This window comes from Ursus arctos, unplaced genomic scaffold (assembly GCF_023065955.2).
Source record: "Ursus arctos isolate Adak ecotype North America unplaced genomic scaffold, UrsArc2.0 scaffold_21, whole genome shotgun sequence".
Classification (NCBI taxonomy): Eukaryota; Metazoa; Chordata; class Mammalia; order Carnivora; family Ursidae; genus Ursus; species Ursus arctos.
The window spans coordinates 14,351,863-14,369,107 of NW_026622886.1; the positions used below are offsets into that span (position 1 = coordinate 14,351,863).

General features: G+C 41.0%; 1 protein-coding gene across 6 annotated transcripts in view; it reads right to left on the bottom strand.

Annotated features, from left to right (window-relative positions):
* NR1H4 (nuclear receptor subfamily 1 group H member 4) overlaps positions 1-17,245 on the bottom strand; it is a 65,923-nt gene that overhangs the window by 30,301 nt on the left and 18,377 nt on the right. For 4 of the 6 annotated variants that reach the window (XM_026499823.4, XM_044384487.3, XM_026499822.4 and 1 more), the window contains exon 4: positions 2,565-2,930. In XM_026499823.4, the coding sequence (XP_026355608.1) occupies positions 2,565-2,930 (366 nt within the window). Of the gene's footprint in view, positions 1-2,564; positions 2,931-10,074; positions 15,351-17,245 lie in introns of those variants that run through there. The other 2 variants (XM_026499821.4, XM_026499820.4) reach the window with 1 other exon arrangement.

Genomic DNA, 17,245 nt, shown 5'->3' on the forward strand with positions numbered 1-17,245 from the left:
CAATGCATGCCTGTGAAACCCCAAAGTCCGCACACTTCCTTTGACAGAAAGCTACAGAGTTAAGATTCATTTTGAATCTGGTAAGCACAGATATCCAAGGGGTGTGGATGGGGGACCAAGTTGGCTAAGCTGTTAGGCCTGCCTGGCATTGGGTACCGGTTCTTTCCCTTGTACTCTACCCTGTGCTCTGAACCTTCTCCCTATTCACTAAGCTAGGGTAATTTTCATTTGTTTCCTCAAGAGAACATATACAAAGCACAAAGGAGCTGATTATTGGCTTTTTAGTCACCAAAGCCTAAGCCTCAAGATCCCAGACACTAAATTTCCCCAAGTTGGGGGAGATAGACAAATAAAGAGAAAGTGAAAAGAGCCAAGACGTGTTAAGTGCATGAGAAGGCGCTGAGCTCTGTCCTTCCCTCCTTCATGCCCAGACTGCACCCTGGGACACATGGATTGAAAGATGATAGAATCTTCACATCATTCGGGAATCCCAGGACAGAAGAGTTCTTGTGTCCTTTCCTGGAGACACCTGGAGAGACACCTGGGGTTGCCTGCCCTCAGGGCGGCATAAGAGCAGATGAAACGGTCTCTCTGGGCAGCCAGGCAGGCCAGCACCACACTGGAGAAACATCAGGAACCCACCCACCTGAGCCGCGGGACAGCAGGCAGGCCAGACAGGAAGGAGAAGTGCGCTCAAGGCCCCAGAAGAAGCCTCAGAGACCCTTCCCACTGGCCACTGAAGACCAGAGAGAATAATGCCCAGCAGATGCTGCACTGTGTTAACAGAGCTCCACCCGCAGCGCCCAACCCCTGCGTGACACTGCATACCCGTGAAATTGAGACAAAACCCCAGAGAAAGGTGGAGTGTTTTTTGGGGGGCAGGGGTGAGCCGAATAATCCTGAATTGAATGAAATAGAGTTTCCATGAATTCAGTCCAGCTACACAATCCAGTCCAGCTACACAAAATGAGTTTACGTGTCTCATACCCATGCCCTGAGTGTTGTACTCTCTCGCTACCCAGCTTCCAGTTAATTCTCACACTCACCCTCCAGACTCATTGGTCTAGGACACGGTCAGCAAACTACAGCTAGGCCTATGGGCCATATTCAGCCGACTGCCTGTTTTTGTTGTTGTTGTTGTTTTGTTTTGTTTTTTTAATTTCCTTGCCTATTTTTGTAGGTTAAATAAAGCCACGGCTCTGCCCCTTCTTGATGTGGGTGTGTTTGCAGAGTTGAGTAATCACAACAGAAACCGGTACGGTGCAAAGCCTGAAATATTTACTCCTCACAGAAAAAAACACTGCCAACCCCTGATGTGGAACACAGGCTCTTGCTGGCTCCATCTCAACTTCTCCCTGCACTCTGGTCCTTTTGCTTCCACCATGGGGGCAAAGTCTCAAGTCAGAATCAATGAAAAAGCTCCTCCTTTCTCTGCTCTTAAAAATTATATTTATACCCACATCCAGCTTTTCCTTCCTGAATTACCCCCAAGGATGGTTCTCTCTTGAGCACTTTTCTGTTCCCTTGTGTCTGATGATCCTGCACTTTCCTAAGCCCCTCCCATCTCTGGCTTCCTTCTATATCCTTTAGGGGCGACTCTTTCCCTGCTTGCTTTTAAAGTTAATGCTTTTGGGGGTTGTCCTAGACACACTGGTTTCACTCCAGTCACCCCAGATGTCCCAGATTTTTTTCAGGAGGACCAGGTTTCACCAAATGTTCACCTGTAAGGAGGTGAGCGGGACCAGATTACTGACTTCAGGGATTTATTCCCTTGGCCCAGACAATACCAATACTTTGTCCATTGGTTTGGTCAATATTAGCCTGGAGCAAATAGCTCAAAGAGTAGAATGATCACTCAGTAGGCAAGGATTAAAAGACAGGGTAGTCTGGTGGTTAACCCCTGAGGCTCTGGAGTTAGACTATAAGCTGTAGATTTGAAGCTCTACCCCTAATTAGCTTGAGTAAGTTCATTAACCTCCTGTGTTGCACTTTTTTCATCTGTAAAATGGGAATGAAGTATTAGAACTAATAAGTTTACTACTGAGGTATAATAAATACATCACATAATAAAGTCTTATTCTCCTCGATCTCAGTTTTAAAAGAGATGAGTTCAACAGTTCCTCCTTCTTTTAAAAAACAACAGGGGTGCCTGGATGGTGCCGGATTCTTAATTTTGACTCAGGTCATGATCTCAGGGTTGTGGGATCAAGAACCACGTCAGGCTCTGTGCTGGGCGTGGAGCTTGCTTGGGGTTCTATCTCTCTCTCCCTCTCTAACTCTCTCTTTACCCTTCCCCCCGATCGCTTTCTCTCTCCCCAAAACAAACAAAAAACCCATAATCCATAAATTTTTTTTAACCATATGTGAGGTTGTAAATAGGCAACGGTTTACTTCTATATAAGCGAAATACACTAAAAGGGTTTTCCTAGAGATTTATAGCAGGTAGGAGTGGAGGAAGAGAAAATGAGAAGTTATCTGGGAAAAGGGAAGAATCCAGTCTGAGGGATGTCAACAACCAATACGGTAAAACCTCAAGAAGAAAATGGCCAACCAGAGATGCTTACCTTTGCACCCCTCACAGGTCAGCGCATTGTAATGGTACCCAGATGCTCTGTCTCCACAGACAACACACAGTTCATCCCCTTTTATTCTCCCTGCTGACGCACCCGTTCGGGCCTTTTTCGTTACAGGAATGTCTGCTACCTCAATCTGTCCCTGGTAGAGAGTCTCCGCTGGCATTCGCCTGAGTTCATACACTCCAGGAGAATACCACTCCTCAGGCTGCTGGGGGTAGAAGCCCAGGTTGGAGTAATAGGATGACGAGGAAATCTGTGGTTGAACTTGCGGAAAAGGAACATTGTTGTATTGTGGGTATGGTTCCACTTCTAGATTCTGTCCCAAAGGTCCTGCTGCTTGCTCTGTTAGGACACCTGAACAAGAGTAACAAAACTGGAATTAATGTCTAAGAAAAGATCAAAATCTAACGATATAAGAAATGACAACTTTTTTACAGCCAAAAAAACAAAAAACAAAAAACAAAACCCTTTAAAAAGAATTTAATGGTGAATTACAAGCTCAGAAAACTATCTGCAACATAAAGGACAGACCAAAGACTCATACTGTGGATAGGTAAAGAGTGCTTGCAAACCAATAAGAAAAATTACAACCTCATGGGAAAAAAAAGATAAAGGATATGAATGGGCAGTTTTTAGAAATACAAACGCAAAGTGTTTTATAAACATACAAAAATGCACTCACCTTTATCAACAATTAAATTTAAACTGCAACATAAAATATGACCATGTTCATCCTCAAATGAGTAAAGGTTAAAAATGCTAGATAGAACACCCTTGGAAAAGCAAACGTTCTCAGAGGACAATTTTTCAATATCTTTCAGCATTTGAAACTCAAATACTCTTTTAACCCAGCAATTAGATTGCAAGGAAATTTATTTTAGAGACAGGCATGTATCTGTGTGAAAGGCTTCTGTAAAGATGTCCATGTGTAGGAACATCTGTAAAAACTATAAATCAGGAACAATTTAACTATCCATCAATAGGAGTCTGGTTAAATAAATTACATTATGTCCACGCACTGAAATACTATGTAGATATGAAACAATGATTCACATCTCTATGTACTGGTAAAGAAAGGTTTCTATTATATGATGCTATTTGAAAATATTAAATTATAGAATAATGTATATATGGGGTATTTAAGGGTATTTAAAGAACGGTGTGTGTGTGTACACGCACGTGTGCAAGGCAAATTTCTGCATGATACAAAAGAAACTGGATGATGGTGACTGGAAAGTGAGATTGTTGCATTGTTTTCTGGGGTGGGAGGTTGCACAGCTTTTATGCTGTTTGTAACCTTGCCATGTAGATTAGTATTTTAATCATGATAAGACAAAGAAGGAGCTTTAAAAAAAAAAAGAATGCAGTGCCTGGAATTATGAGTGTGGTTCAAATCCCAGTCCTATTACTTATTTTCTGTGTGTCTTGGCAATTTATTTAATGTCTTTAGGTATCAAATTTCTCTTCATGAAACAGGGAATAATAGCTACCTCATTAGGTTAATGTAAGAATTAAACAAGATAATGCGCACCAAGCACTTTCTAAATGTTTGGCATGCAAGGAGTGCCTGATCAATTATAGTTGCTATTAAAATAGTAGTAATAATTAGTATTCCTACTGCCATTATTACAAAATGAGCCTTTTATCTATAAAACCTCTAGGTATTAGAAAGCTATCAGGTTGTGAAAATGCTTCTATTTCCTAGAGGTACAAACAAAGACTCTTTAGAAAATAAAAATATTTAGGGGCTCCTGGGTGACACAGTCGTTAAGCGTCTGCCTTCGGCTTAGGGCATGATCCCAGAGTCCTGGGATCAAGCAAGCCCCGCATCAGGCTCCCTGCTCCACTAGGAAGCCTGCTTCTTCCTCTCCCACTCCCCTTGCTTGTGTTCCCTCTCTCGCTGGCTGTCTCTCTGTCAAATAAATAAATCTTTAAAATAAAAAAAAGAAAAGAAAAATATTTAAACTATGTAAAACACTAAAAAATTTAATAAACATAAAGAAGACCTAGGAGAGTATACAAATGTGTCTGATTCTTCAAAGCATAGTCAGGCAATGCTCGACTGAAATTCCAGCTCCACCTCCAATGAAGAATGGGACTTTGGGCAAATTACTGGAACTACGGATGAACCCCAGTTTTGGTGGCAGCAAGCCTGGGGTGAAAATATCTATATCAAGCGTTCTGCTGAGGACTGAATGCAATAATACATATTCACAGTTTCTCATCTGAAACCTTGGGGTCACATGTGTTTTAGAATTCAGAACTGATAGTTTGTGTTTTAGAGCAGAATACAGTGTTATTTCTTCCCGCGAGGTCTGGGACAGAACTCAGAATCAAACACGGCAGCCTTTTCCATGGTGAAATGTATAAATATTCATACGACACGGAATAAATAAAGGCCATAAATATCCTCACATCCATTCAGGTCAGGTTTTGCCACCAGAGACGTTTGCGTCAAACTTTGGATAAAATGTTTAGTGTGTAGAGCTTTCGGAATTTCGACCTGTCCGTTAGGGACTGTGGATTTACACATCTGTCCATTTGCAGTGCCCCCAAAATGGTTGTGGTTGTCATTGTTGCTACCACTGCTGTCAGAAAACTTTTAGAGACTCCATCCTAGTGCCAGGTACTTGGGTATTTTCAACTCTTTCTCACAAAATCTTCGGAGGTGGCTAACATTCATTTCCTAATTTACAAAGGAGTAGCCTGAGGCACAGAGAAGTGAGGCAACTTTACTCCTACATAGCTAAGTAGCTGAGATTTGAACTTCGACAGTTGGACTTCAAAGCTATGTGCTGAATCACTCCTCTCTGGGATCATTTCAGATGCATGATGCTTTAAAGCATGAGAGTAAGTGCTTTTCTCTTCCTCCCTCTGTTCTTTAGTCGGGGAGTCCCTTCCATGCCTCTGCTTGCAAGTAAGCTGCTACCAGGTGTGTGAGGCTCCACACGATCCTACCTTTTCTCTTCCAGCTCTTTCTCACGTTTTGACTTCTCTAATCCTCAAATGTGCGTTGTTGCCTCCAGACTCAGCTGCGCTGCTTCCTGAGCCTGGAACCTTAGCCATTCGCTCACAGAGCTTCATCTCACTATTCTCCCCTTACCTATCTCTAAGTTTCCTTTGAAGTATTGTTTCTCTTGGGAAGTCTTCCCTGATTCTAGGTCCCTGGGCATCCTGAATCTCGTTACATGGTCCCTACCTATCCTCCCTGGGCTGCCCTTTGCTCGTCCGTAAAGAAAAGACTTCCTGCTAGATGACTTACAATTCTTCTTCATATCTAAAATCTCCAGAAATATATGACCAATAGACTGCAGGCATGAGAATTCAGGGCTCTTGCACAATGGCAAAGTGGAATACATGCTCAACAAAAGTTTGTTGAAAAGAATGCTTTCTGCATTGATCCAGAAAAAGATTGTTGAAGCACCAAGTATGCACTATCTGGGCAGAAATTAACTTCCTGTCTTTTATGTCTGACTTCTCCATGTAAAACCAGCATCGAGTCAGTATATCTGACAGACATAGTTTTTGCAATGGTGCTTTGTCTTATTTCCACAAAAGGGAAGAATATGAAAAAATATGATTACAGCAAAAAGAAGAGATAAAATATAAGCAAAAGCCTGATCTATTTCATAACCACGTATGACTAAAATTTGTGGAGTGAATAGGTTTAAAAAGAATTGAAAAGCATTAAAAACATTAGTTTCACTTACACTTATTGCTGGATTTTATTCCCCAACTGATCTTACCCCATCAATTACCTGTTCCCACCCCCGGCCCCGGATTCTCTCTGCCTCCACATCCAGCAAGGTGAAGCAACTTCCTTGAGGTCAATTAGTGACAAAATCTGGATTTTACAAAATCCAGGGAAATGTGTAATTTTTTTCTCCTCACGTGACAATTCCCAGATCTCAAAGCATTGTTTCAATAACATTGGCATTCTTGTAATCAACAGACACAATGTAGTCCCAACTGAAGTCAGATCATGGAACCAATATCATATCGATCTTTGGAATCATTTCAAGCAAAATGGAAAGCTTCCGCAAAGACACTGATAGTATTCCATGAGAACAAGAAAACATGGTAAGAATATGAGAACAGCACATAGTATTATTAAAGAAGGCTTCTATCCTCAAAGCACACCCTCCTGTAATACCTCAGTGTCCCCACCAAATCTCCAGAGCATGCAGGCAACTCGTAATAAAAAACCCAGCCTGGTCAGCATCACCCAAAATAGTGGGATCAGAACAACTTCCATCATGAACTATGAGACTTTGAACGACTGCCTAACATTTTTCTGTTTTAATTTCTTCTGTAAAATGGGACTTTTCAGCCTTGCTATCTCCTAAGGTAGTTCTGAATATAAAATAAAGTAGTTGAGAAAAGGTTTTGATAAGTTGGATGCCATAAAAAGACATGTTTGTTTCCTAAAGAACCTAGCAAAATCCTGATTTTAATAGTTAAATGATAGTTAATTAGTGATTATGAACACTTAGTCTGTTTTGATCACATGAGTTATAGGATACTTCTTTCATTTATAAATATATACTGAACACTTGCTATTTTCCAGACAGTGTGCTAGGCTCTGAGGATACAGTAGTGAACAAGACAGATGGACTACAGATACAAAAGGCCCCAGTCATTCTCTATACACGTAAGCATGCGTTTTGGGGGGGGTGGACAGGGGGAGAGATATCAAGAGCTGGGACAAAGACAAGCAAACAAATACCAAGCCCAATGCAGGGCTCACTCTCACAACCCAGATATCATGACCTGAGCCAAAATCAAGAGTTGGACAATTAACCAGTGAGCCACCCAGGCACCCCTAGGAAGAGCTTTTATTTTTTTTTTTTAAGATTTTATTTATTTATTTATTTATTTATTTATTTGACAGGGAGAGAGAGCACAAGCAGGGGAGAGGGAGAAGCATGCTCCCCACTGAGCAGGGAGTCCAATGCGGGGCTCGATCACAGGACCCTGGGATCATGACCTAAGCTGAAGGCAGTTGCTGAACCAACTGAGCCACCCAGGGGGGCCCTAGGAAGAGCTTTTAAATGGGGACACATGATTGGACGGATACCTGGGAAGTCTGAGACCCCCTGCAAAGGAAAGCAAAATTCTTCTGGGCAGAGAGTATCTAGTATTCAGTAGTTTCTCTAAAGGAGTACCAACTAATGGAACTTTCTGAGGTGATAGAAATGTTCTATACCACCAATATGGTAGCCACTAACCATATGAGAATGTGGAACACTTGAAATGTGGCTAGCGATATTGAGAAACTGAGTTTGAAGTTTTAATTTTAAATAATCAAATTAAAAATTACACAGCCACATGTGGCTAATGACTACTATATTAAACACTACAGCTCCACGGAGTTTGTTATCAGAATCCCTATGTACCCAAATGCGAGAATCGGGTTCATGGAGTAATGAAGGCACTCTCCCATGATCTCACAGTTTGTTTCTGATGAGCATGGCAAGGGTTTACATAATATCAATTTTTTTGCCCCTGGCACAATGCTGACCATAGTAAATGTTTCATGACCATTTGTTAAAATGTTTCATGAATGGAAAAACTGCCTTCTCTGCCTTCCTTTATTTCCTAATCCATGGTTTCTTTTTTTTTTTTTTTTTTAAGATTTTATTTATTTATTTGACAGAGAGAGACAGCCAGTGAGAGAGGGAACACAGGCAGGGGGAGTGGGAGAGGAAGAAGCAGACTCTTAGTGGAGGAGCCTGATGTGGGGCTCGATCCCAGAACGCTGGGATCACGCCCTGAGCGTAAGGCAGATGCCCAACCGCTGTGCTACCCAGGCACCCCTAATCCATGGTTTCTTAACTAGGTGATATGGCTTCATTTGTAAGCTGTTTGCCATTCCTGCCCTTTTGATGTTGGTGCCCTTCCCTGGCTTGCCAGCTGACCACCTCCTCTGTGAGGCCTGTCCTAGCTCCCCTTGGTTGATCTCACCTACTCTCTGTCCACACCCCTACTACAGCACATAGAAGCATATACAATTGTTTGGTCTGTTGTCAGGCTTGCCTTCCAGGCTAAAGTCGAAGTGGTATGACACACTGGTTACAAGGGCCCTGCTGCATAGACAAATCTGGATTAAATTCACCTGCAACTTGCTAGATGAATGAACTTGGCAAAGACGCTGAACTTCTTTAAGCTTCTCTTCCTTCCTCTATAATGTGGAATAATATAGTACCTGGGTGAGAGGTTGTAGTACAGATAAGCTAAGGCAAAGAATGTAAACTGCACAGTGCTGGGCACAGCATGAACATTCAATGCATTTTTTTATTGTTGCAGTTAGCCTGTGAACTCTTTGGGGAATATATTAGGTTATACTCCCCTCCACGCTTTTTTTCCCCCATGCCTGGAGCCTTACACAAAGCCTGACACAGTGTGCTTAATAAATGTCTGTTAAATCAAAATGATGGAAAAATTTGCTTCTCTTGCCTTCCAACTAATTTCCTAAATACAGTGTCAGTCACTTTTAAACACCATATTTAAATTAAATAGTATGCTGCTAAGTCTATGATCAAAAATAGGTTCAAAATTATAATTATTGTAAAAATGATTAGAGTTTCTCTTTTAACTGAAAATTTAAAAGGTAAGATTCTGTTTTGAAAAAAATATTAAAATAGACAATATTACATTATATGGTCTATGTTTTAATTTTAATCTACATTTTACTTCAGAGAAAACAAACAGCCTAAACCTGAAGCTGAACTCTTTACTCATCTGATTTTCCATCGATTTGGGAGAAATCTGCTATGAAACTAGTTCAGTAAATCAGTGTTTCTCAACCTCTTTTTATTTTTCTTGCCACAACTCATAGTTTGAGATACATCTTATAACATAACTCCGGTATACACTTAAACATACGTAGAAGTAACTGAAACAAGATTTCCATGAAATAACACTTATCCTTACTTCTTAAAGTGCACTCTGACATTTCTATTCTACTCTACTCTACTCTATTCTATTCTGTTCTAGTTTTCTTTCTATTCTACTCTATTCTTTCTATTTCTTTCTATTCTACTCTATTCTATTCTATTCTATTCTATTCTATTCTATTCTATTCTAGTTTTCAATGGTGGTCATAAGCCACAAATAGACTTCATGACCCACTGGGATCTGAGACATGCCATTTTTAAAACTCTGTATTAAGTAAAGTACTTCAAAGTGTTTTTTCAAGTGTCTACAGGCATTAATGTTAGAATTGCCTAGTGTTTAACTTGAAAAAATCTTGCTAATTTTACATAATATTTAATGAAGAATTTTAGAGAAAACATACTTAGATTTTTATCTCAATAAGATACTCACCGGCCTTGAATCCTCAAAAATCACCCCACCCCAACTTCTCACCCCAGTCTTCCGGTTCTGACCGAGGCATCTTTGACAGAGATCTGTCTCTAAAATCTCAAACAAAAGCCCCCCCACTTCCTCCATCCAGTTGCAGAAGTTCGGCCAAGAGCACCTGTGAACTGTGTCTTACCTTTATCAGGCTTCATGCTCATCATTTCCATGATAAATCCTGATGATGTGTGCCTATGGTGAGGACTACTTTGAACTGGATTTTCTAACCCCTGAAACTGCATTACCATTCTTAGCTTACTCACAGCAACTGAAAATGAGACCAGGTAAGGAGCAAAGAGGCCAGAGGTTGTATGGTTTACTGATTAACTTCATTACAGAGCAGAATATTTGTAAATGTTTATGAGAAAAGTCCTCGATGCCAAGTTGCCTAGTAAGCTGGAAACCAGTCTCTTAGCTAAATATTTTTGGGGAGCACTTTCCAGTTTTAGAACTCAATATGTAGAGTAGATTTATGTTCAGTGGCTCTAAAAGTGGATTTGGGTCAAGCGTCATACTCTGTGTCTTGACATTTGTTCCTATCAAAAGGCTACAGAATAATATAATTTTGTTATGTCAGGAAGCATTAGAGCATAATGCTTAAAGATATAAGGCCAAATGATCTGGGTTTATAACTAATGTTAGAGGAATTGTATACCCCCCTCCAAATTGGTATGTTGAAGTTCTAACCCCCAGACCTCAGCATGTGACATATTTGGAGAGAGGGTTTTTATAAAGGTAATCAAGTTAAAATGAGGTCATGAGGGTGGTCCCTAATCCCATATAACTGGTGTCCTTATACAAATGGGAAATGGAGACACTGAGATAGACAGACATTAAGAGAAGACGATATAAAGAGATACAGGGAAAAGGCAGTTATCTACAAGCAAGGAGGGGGCCAGGAATAGACACGTCCCCCACAGATTTCAGAAGGAATCAACCCACTAACCCCTTGATTTTGGACTTCTAGCCTCAAGAACAGTGAAACAGTCCATCTCTGTTCTTTAAACCACCCAGTCTTGTCCTTCATCACCACCTCCTTAGCAAACTAATATATCCAGACTCCCTTGGTACTCACTAGCCTGTGGACATGGACAAATTCCTGAACCATTTCCTCACCTGTAGAATGGGCTGATAACCATACAACTTCATAGAGTTACTGTGAGCATTAAATAAGATAATATTTATAAAATGCTTAGCACAGTAGATGGCTACCCACCATCGTTACATTGATGTTATGATTATGCGGCTTTGGACTGAGGTTGTAGGGTGGCTTGCTGACTGAGTAGGAATGATTTCTGCAGCATAACCTGTGGATATCAAGCTTGTGACTGTTGGTTATTTTTTGGAAGAGAGGGCTTTAGAATAGGATTCGGTAGGCCCAGGGTTAAGCTCACACTTAATGCAACCAGACGCCCTGTATAACCTTAGGCCAGTCTCTCAGCTTCTGTGGGCCTCATTTGTCTACATCAACAGATGGTAAAGCATAGATAACAACTCTTGCCCTACTTCCCTCATGGATGTGTTATGAAGATAAAAACACAATAAATACGAAAGCAGTTTGAAAGGCAAAAGTGACCTATGTAAATGCAATCATCATAGCCAAGACATTCTACAGCATTCACACGTTCACAAGTGGTTCCATATGCATTACATCATTTGATCCTACTTGCGTCCTCTGAGGAAGGCATTATTTATGATGCCCCCTCTCTTCTACCGTATTTTACAGACTCTACAAGGAAACTTAGTGACGCTAAGTGATTTGTCTAAAGTCACGCAGGTAGGGAGGCATTAAGTTAGAACTTTAACCCAGGTCTTCTGACTCAAACCCCGTGGTTGAAACACTAAGGCACACTTGCCCTCATTGCCAAGAAAAAGAAAAAGAATGATGGTCCACGGTTCTATTTCAGTTTGGATTGCTAAATCAAGACTTATCGTTTGCAAAGTTATTCTCAATCCTCAGTCTACTGCTGACCTCATTCTCTCCTCCTCACAACCCCAGAGCTAGCCTTGCCTTGAGAGGATCGTGGGTGGGAGAGCTACCCAGAGGATGTAAACCAGGACAAACTCTCTCTGAATTTTCTATTTTTTTATAAAGATTTTATTTACTTATTCAACAGAGAGAGAGAGAGAGAGCACAGCAAGGGGAATGGCAGGCAGAGGGAGAGGAAGAAGCAGGCTCCCCACTGAGCAAGGAACCCAATGTGGGGCTCAATCATAGGACCCTGGGATCATGACCTGAGCCGAAGGCAGATGCTTAACCAACTGAATCACCCAGGTGCCCCAATAAATCTTTTTTTTTTTTCTAAAAAGAGAATTCTCTACTGACTTTCTCAATGGTCAAAGAAATGGGCCTCTTGCCCTCAGAAACTGCTATACTAACAAGGAAATGAGTAGGACAATTTAGCTGATCCACGAAACTGTTGTTGCTGAGTAAAGTTCGCACAGGATATTCTCATAAGACTGACTTGACCGCTTTGCTTCTCTCTCAGTGATGACCAACTGCCTCATGCTATTTTTTTTCTAAAAATACATTTTCCCCTCTTCTGTGCATTGACATACTGGCCACTAGCCATATATGGCTACTTAAATTTAAATTAATTTAATTAAATTAGAATAAATTCCTCAGTTATGCTAGTCTTATTTTAAGTGTTTGATAGCCACATGTGGATAGCGGCTACCACATTAGACAAAGCAGATCTAGAATATTTCATCACCACAGAAAGTTCTATCGGTCCTGTTGTATATGGTACTTGGGAGCAATGTGAATGACGTGTCATTCCTGGTAAATGGGAGCATCAGCTATGAAGCCATGGAAAAAGGGAAGTCCCAGAACAAATATTGGCAATGCTTTTCTGAAAACTATCCTTGAGAAGAGAGTTGGCCAATAGACTTTGAGTGATATAATCTCATTGGAAAGTCTTTCTCCGCTGAGAAGGTGAAGAAGAGTGTTCTCTTTGCCTGGATCCTTAACCATCCAATTCAAACCGCTTGTCCTGATTATATCTTTAAATGCCACATATTACCTATGGAACCTTAAGCAGATTATTGAACATCTTTGAATCTCCACTTTTTCACCAGTAAAAGGGGAATAATAATGGTATGTACCTCACAGGAGTGTTGTGAGAATTAATATCAATGGCAGATAGTTATAGAGCATTTATGATGTGCCAGGCATTCTTCTGAGAACTTGATTAAATAAAGTAAGTCATTCACATAAAGTTAAGGAATTTGCCTAAGACCACATACCAGTAAACGACAGAGATGGACTTGAATGCAGGAAGTCTGCTAACAAATCTAAAATGTACGTAAGCATGATATTCTGACATATAGAAAGCACTCAAGAAATAGTAGCTGTTACCATTATCACAATTTTTTTTATCCCTCTAGATGTATAAATTTGCAATCTGATTTTATAGTCAACCTTTCTCAGCTTGGTTATTCTAAATGTCCTTGAGATCTGTTTCTTAGCCTGCAAGGTTGAGAGCAAGGCCCTGGATGGCAATGGAGTTGCCCACCAGCTGGCCACTTGTCTATAATTCTTCATCTCCCTCCATGCTTTTTCCAAACTATTCATGCCTTCTCAAAAGAAGCAGTAATACATTTTGTCATAAGTCTGTCGATAGTTCTTTACCTTCTTCCATTTCTTAACTCCACTAACAAGGGTTACCAGATCTGAGATTCCTGGGAGAGCATAAACCAAGCCATAGTAAATTAATAAGAATCTTAGATTCCACATAAATTTGTGAAAAATATTTGGGTAAGAAACACTATTTAAATTATGCTAAAACAAAGCTTCCATTTTGTCTGAGCCAATGGTATATTTCCATCTTCTGGAAATTTTCTGCTGTGATTTACCCATTAGATCAGAACTACACTCACTTGTGTTAAACCCAGTAAGATAAACCCAGTGACTTCAGATACCTGAAGTCAAATTCAGAAACATTCCACAAAACTGCATCTCAAGACCTTTCATTGTATTTTAAAACATCTGGCTGATTCTGTAACATCTGAAAGATTCTTTTAATTTAAGCAAAAAACATGAGCAAGAATCAGATTCCAAAGTGAATACCTTCTAATAAAAATAAAGCTTTACCCAGAGAAAACAGGCATAAGCAGCTGAAAGAAGCACAAAGTAATGAAAAATAGCTAAAGGAAAGGGATAATGGGAGATAGGCCTCCTGCCACTTGCTGGGCCTCATTCAGAATGGGTCTTTGGAAAGACTATAGATATGCTAACAAAAAATAATACGAAAACATGGATTCCACAGCTATTGTTAGCAATGCCATAATACCAAGATGAGACAGAACATGGGTTTCCTTCCTTAGGGCACCCAGACATTTATTTCCATGCCATCGGTTTTTGTTGGCTCCATGAAGATTCCATGCATTCAACAATGTTAAGATAAATAGAACTTCCTTCCCTTAATGAGTAGAGTGGTGCTTGTCATTTCAACAATTTAAATAGTAACAGCAATGTTGCAAACTCTGGATCTGATGCCTTCACATTTACGGAACACTTTCCCACACAGCCATTCAATTCTCCCAACAGACTGTGACGTGTCATCATTAACCCTGTTCACAAGAGACAAAACTAAACTTCAAAGTGTTTCCATGGCCTCCAAGACTATTTCTTTCAATTTCATTGCTTATTTCCACTCACATTCAGTGAACTTTTCCCAATATCACTGAGCTAAGAGAACCAGGACTCATTGCACTGGGACAATAGATATGGGAGCATAAGACAGTACATTCTCTTGCTTATTCTGTCCTACTGTTAGAATGCGTTCCTGTGAGTCTGAAATTCTACAATTTTTTGAGTTCTTAAAGCACAATTTGCTAAAAGAATACACAGGTTGTATTTAATATACCATCTCCTACCCTATTCACCATACCAAACCGTGGGAAGCTGTGGACTTTGCCATTATTACCTTTTATTATACACTAATTTCATAAAGACCCTGCCTTCTTCACTCATCAGAGAAGCCTTTCTCAATTCACTAAATTAATCTTTGACCAAGTTTCCTTGCTTGCAGGATGTCCCAAAGGAAAAGAGACTTATCTCTTTTGGGTCACCATGTCCTTCCATGCCGAGTCCTGTGTGTGGATTGAGTTACCAATGAGCTAGATTCCCATCTGGATTTATCAGGGATGCGTGGCAGCAGAATAAATTAAAGGACCTCACGAGGTCATTCCAGCCCCATCTCTACGATTCCATTCTGTCTTAGGCTTCTTTCCTTCTTTTCTGCAAGGACCAGCCTAAGAAAACAGAACTATAAAGCAAATCTGCACCATACTCCCCTCAGAATTGGAGCCTTCCTTTAAGTATTTAAACTGATTTGGGGGGGAAATCCCATTTATATTGGGTGGCAACCCCCCTGGTGGCAGTATCACATCCTTTGCTATGGCTACAGCTGAAATGAGGGGTGGGCTAAAGGATGTGATACTGCCACCAGCCCACCCCTCATTTCAGCTGTAGCCATAGCAAATGATCACACATGAGCTCAGACTCACTTCATACTCAGCCTGTCATTTCAGGAGCATGCCACACATCTTTTTGCCTTCTGCCCAAAACTTCTCCAACATCACAGGAGAGAGACCACTTGGCCTGATTCAACTGGGAGTAGTAAAAGCACAACCCAAATGTGCCGGAGAGCTCATACTCCCAGGGGTGACCTTCAACCTGTTAGTAACTGCCCCAGTTCCTGGTGCCTCAGAAGACAATTCTCTGTGCTACTCCCAGGGGAGTCAAGTCCCCCCGTCCACAGCAGTGACCCTCATAACTCATCTCGTGTTGGTTTTCTTCTTTTCCTGTCTCATGACCCCGGTCTTCTGCTTCCAAAACCCATGGTCACCTCTTACATATATTGCCTGCATATAAGTTCTTGCTTCGGGCTCTTCTCTTCAAGGTAACCATTCATACATGTGGAGCTGCTTCTCCTTCACCTGAAGCAAAGCCTTCAGAGAGTGAGGGGTCCATAGCCAGCTCTGGAAGACACTGAAAGGCCTCACTCCAGAGGTCATCACTGTCTCTGGTGCCCATTAGTGAGTGCTCATTAGTATTTGCTGAATAATCTTCATATCACCTTTCCAATGTCCTAACATGGATTTCATTATGGCCCTTATAGTTACCTGCAGGGAGGAGGACCATAGCCAAGGCCACCTTAAAAGTCACATTGTGTGCCAGATGAGTGCCAGTGAGTTCAAATCACCACTTTCTGGCACAACTCCAGCAATCTGTGGACTCAAATGTTAAAACTAGACAGTGGTTCTAGAATTCCTAGTCTAATAATCTCCTTTTACTCATGCTGGTTAATGGGAATGCCAGGTCCAGAGCCAGTTCTCTAGACCCTTTCAACTGACCTAAATAAAAATGAAAAGACAAGGCCCTTCCGAGTCCATGCCAGACTTTGAGCTTTTGCATTTACTATTTCCTCCTACTATTACATTCCACCTAGAATGTTCTCCTTGGCTTCTTGCCTTTCAGTCTCAGCTCAGTCGTCAACTCCTCAGAGCTCTTCCCCAACCACACGAGTTAGAGCAGTTACTCTGATATCACCCTGTCTTGTTGTTTTCATAGCACTCACCACTACCTGATGTTATTTTGTTTATTTATTTACTTGCATGTTTATTGTGAGTCTACCCTCCACTAGGATCTTGCCTGTCTTATTCCCTGCTTTATTCCAATGCCCAGTATATAGTTGGTACTCAACCTTTGGGTGGAAGGAATGATAGCTATCCATATGCTATACCATAAACCTCACTCTCCTATGTTGTAACAACGTGATAGCTGTTATTCATTACACAGACCATTAATCCCACTCTCCAGCTAGTTGAGCCCATGTGTTAACACTTTCAAGTCTCTGGCATAGCTCAAGATCCAGGAGTGGTGAGTTAGGCACTGCTGGTTACTCATCCATGGGCCACAGTGTTTTCCCCGGTGTTCTGCATTCTAAGCTCAGGGTGAGAAGCCCAAAGAATCCATCAGTGTCATCAGGACACAAAAGAAGATGGGGAGGAGGAATACGGAAATTGAAATGCACGTCTTCATCCACCCCTTTGGCATACCTTTAGCTCGGGTTTGTTAAGTAGAGCGAGACCAAGGGCCCGGGAGGAAAGAGATGTAATAAAAATGCTTACAGCTAGCTCTAGAATTTAATGCATAAAAGGAAAAGGTGTCCCAGTGATCACACCGGATATTAGTTTACCAGGAGAGAAGACCAGATGAAGATTCGAGGAAACTGCTCCAGCCAGGAATAACAGCTGTGCTTGCAGCTCATGCGGCTTGTATTTTCAGAAATCTTATAAATGAC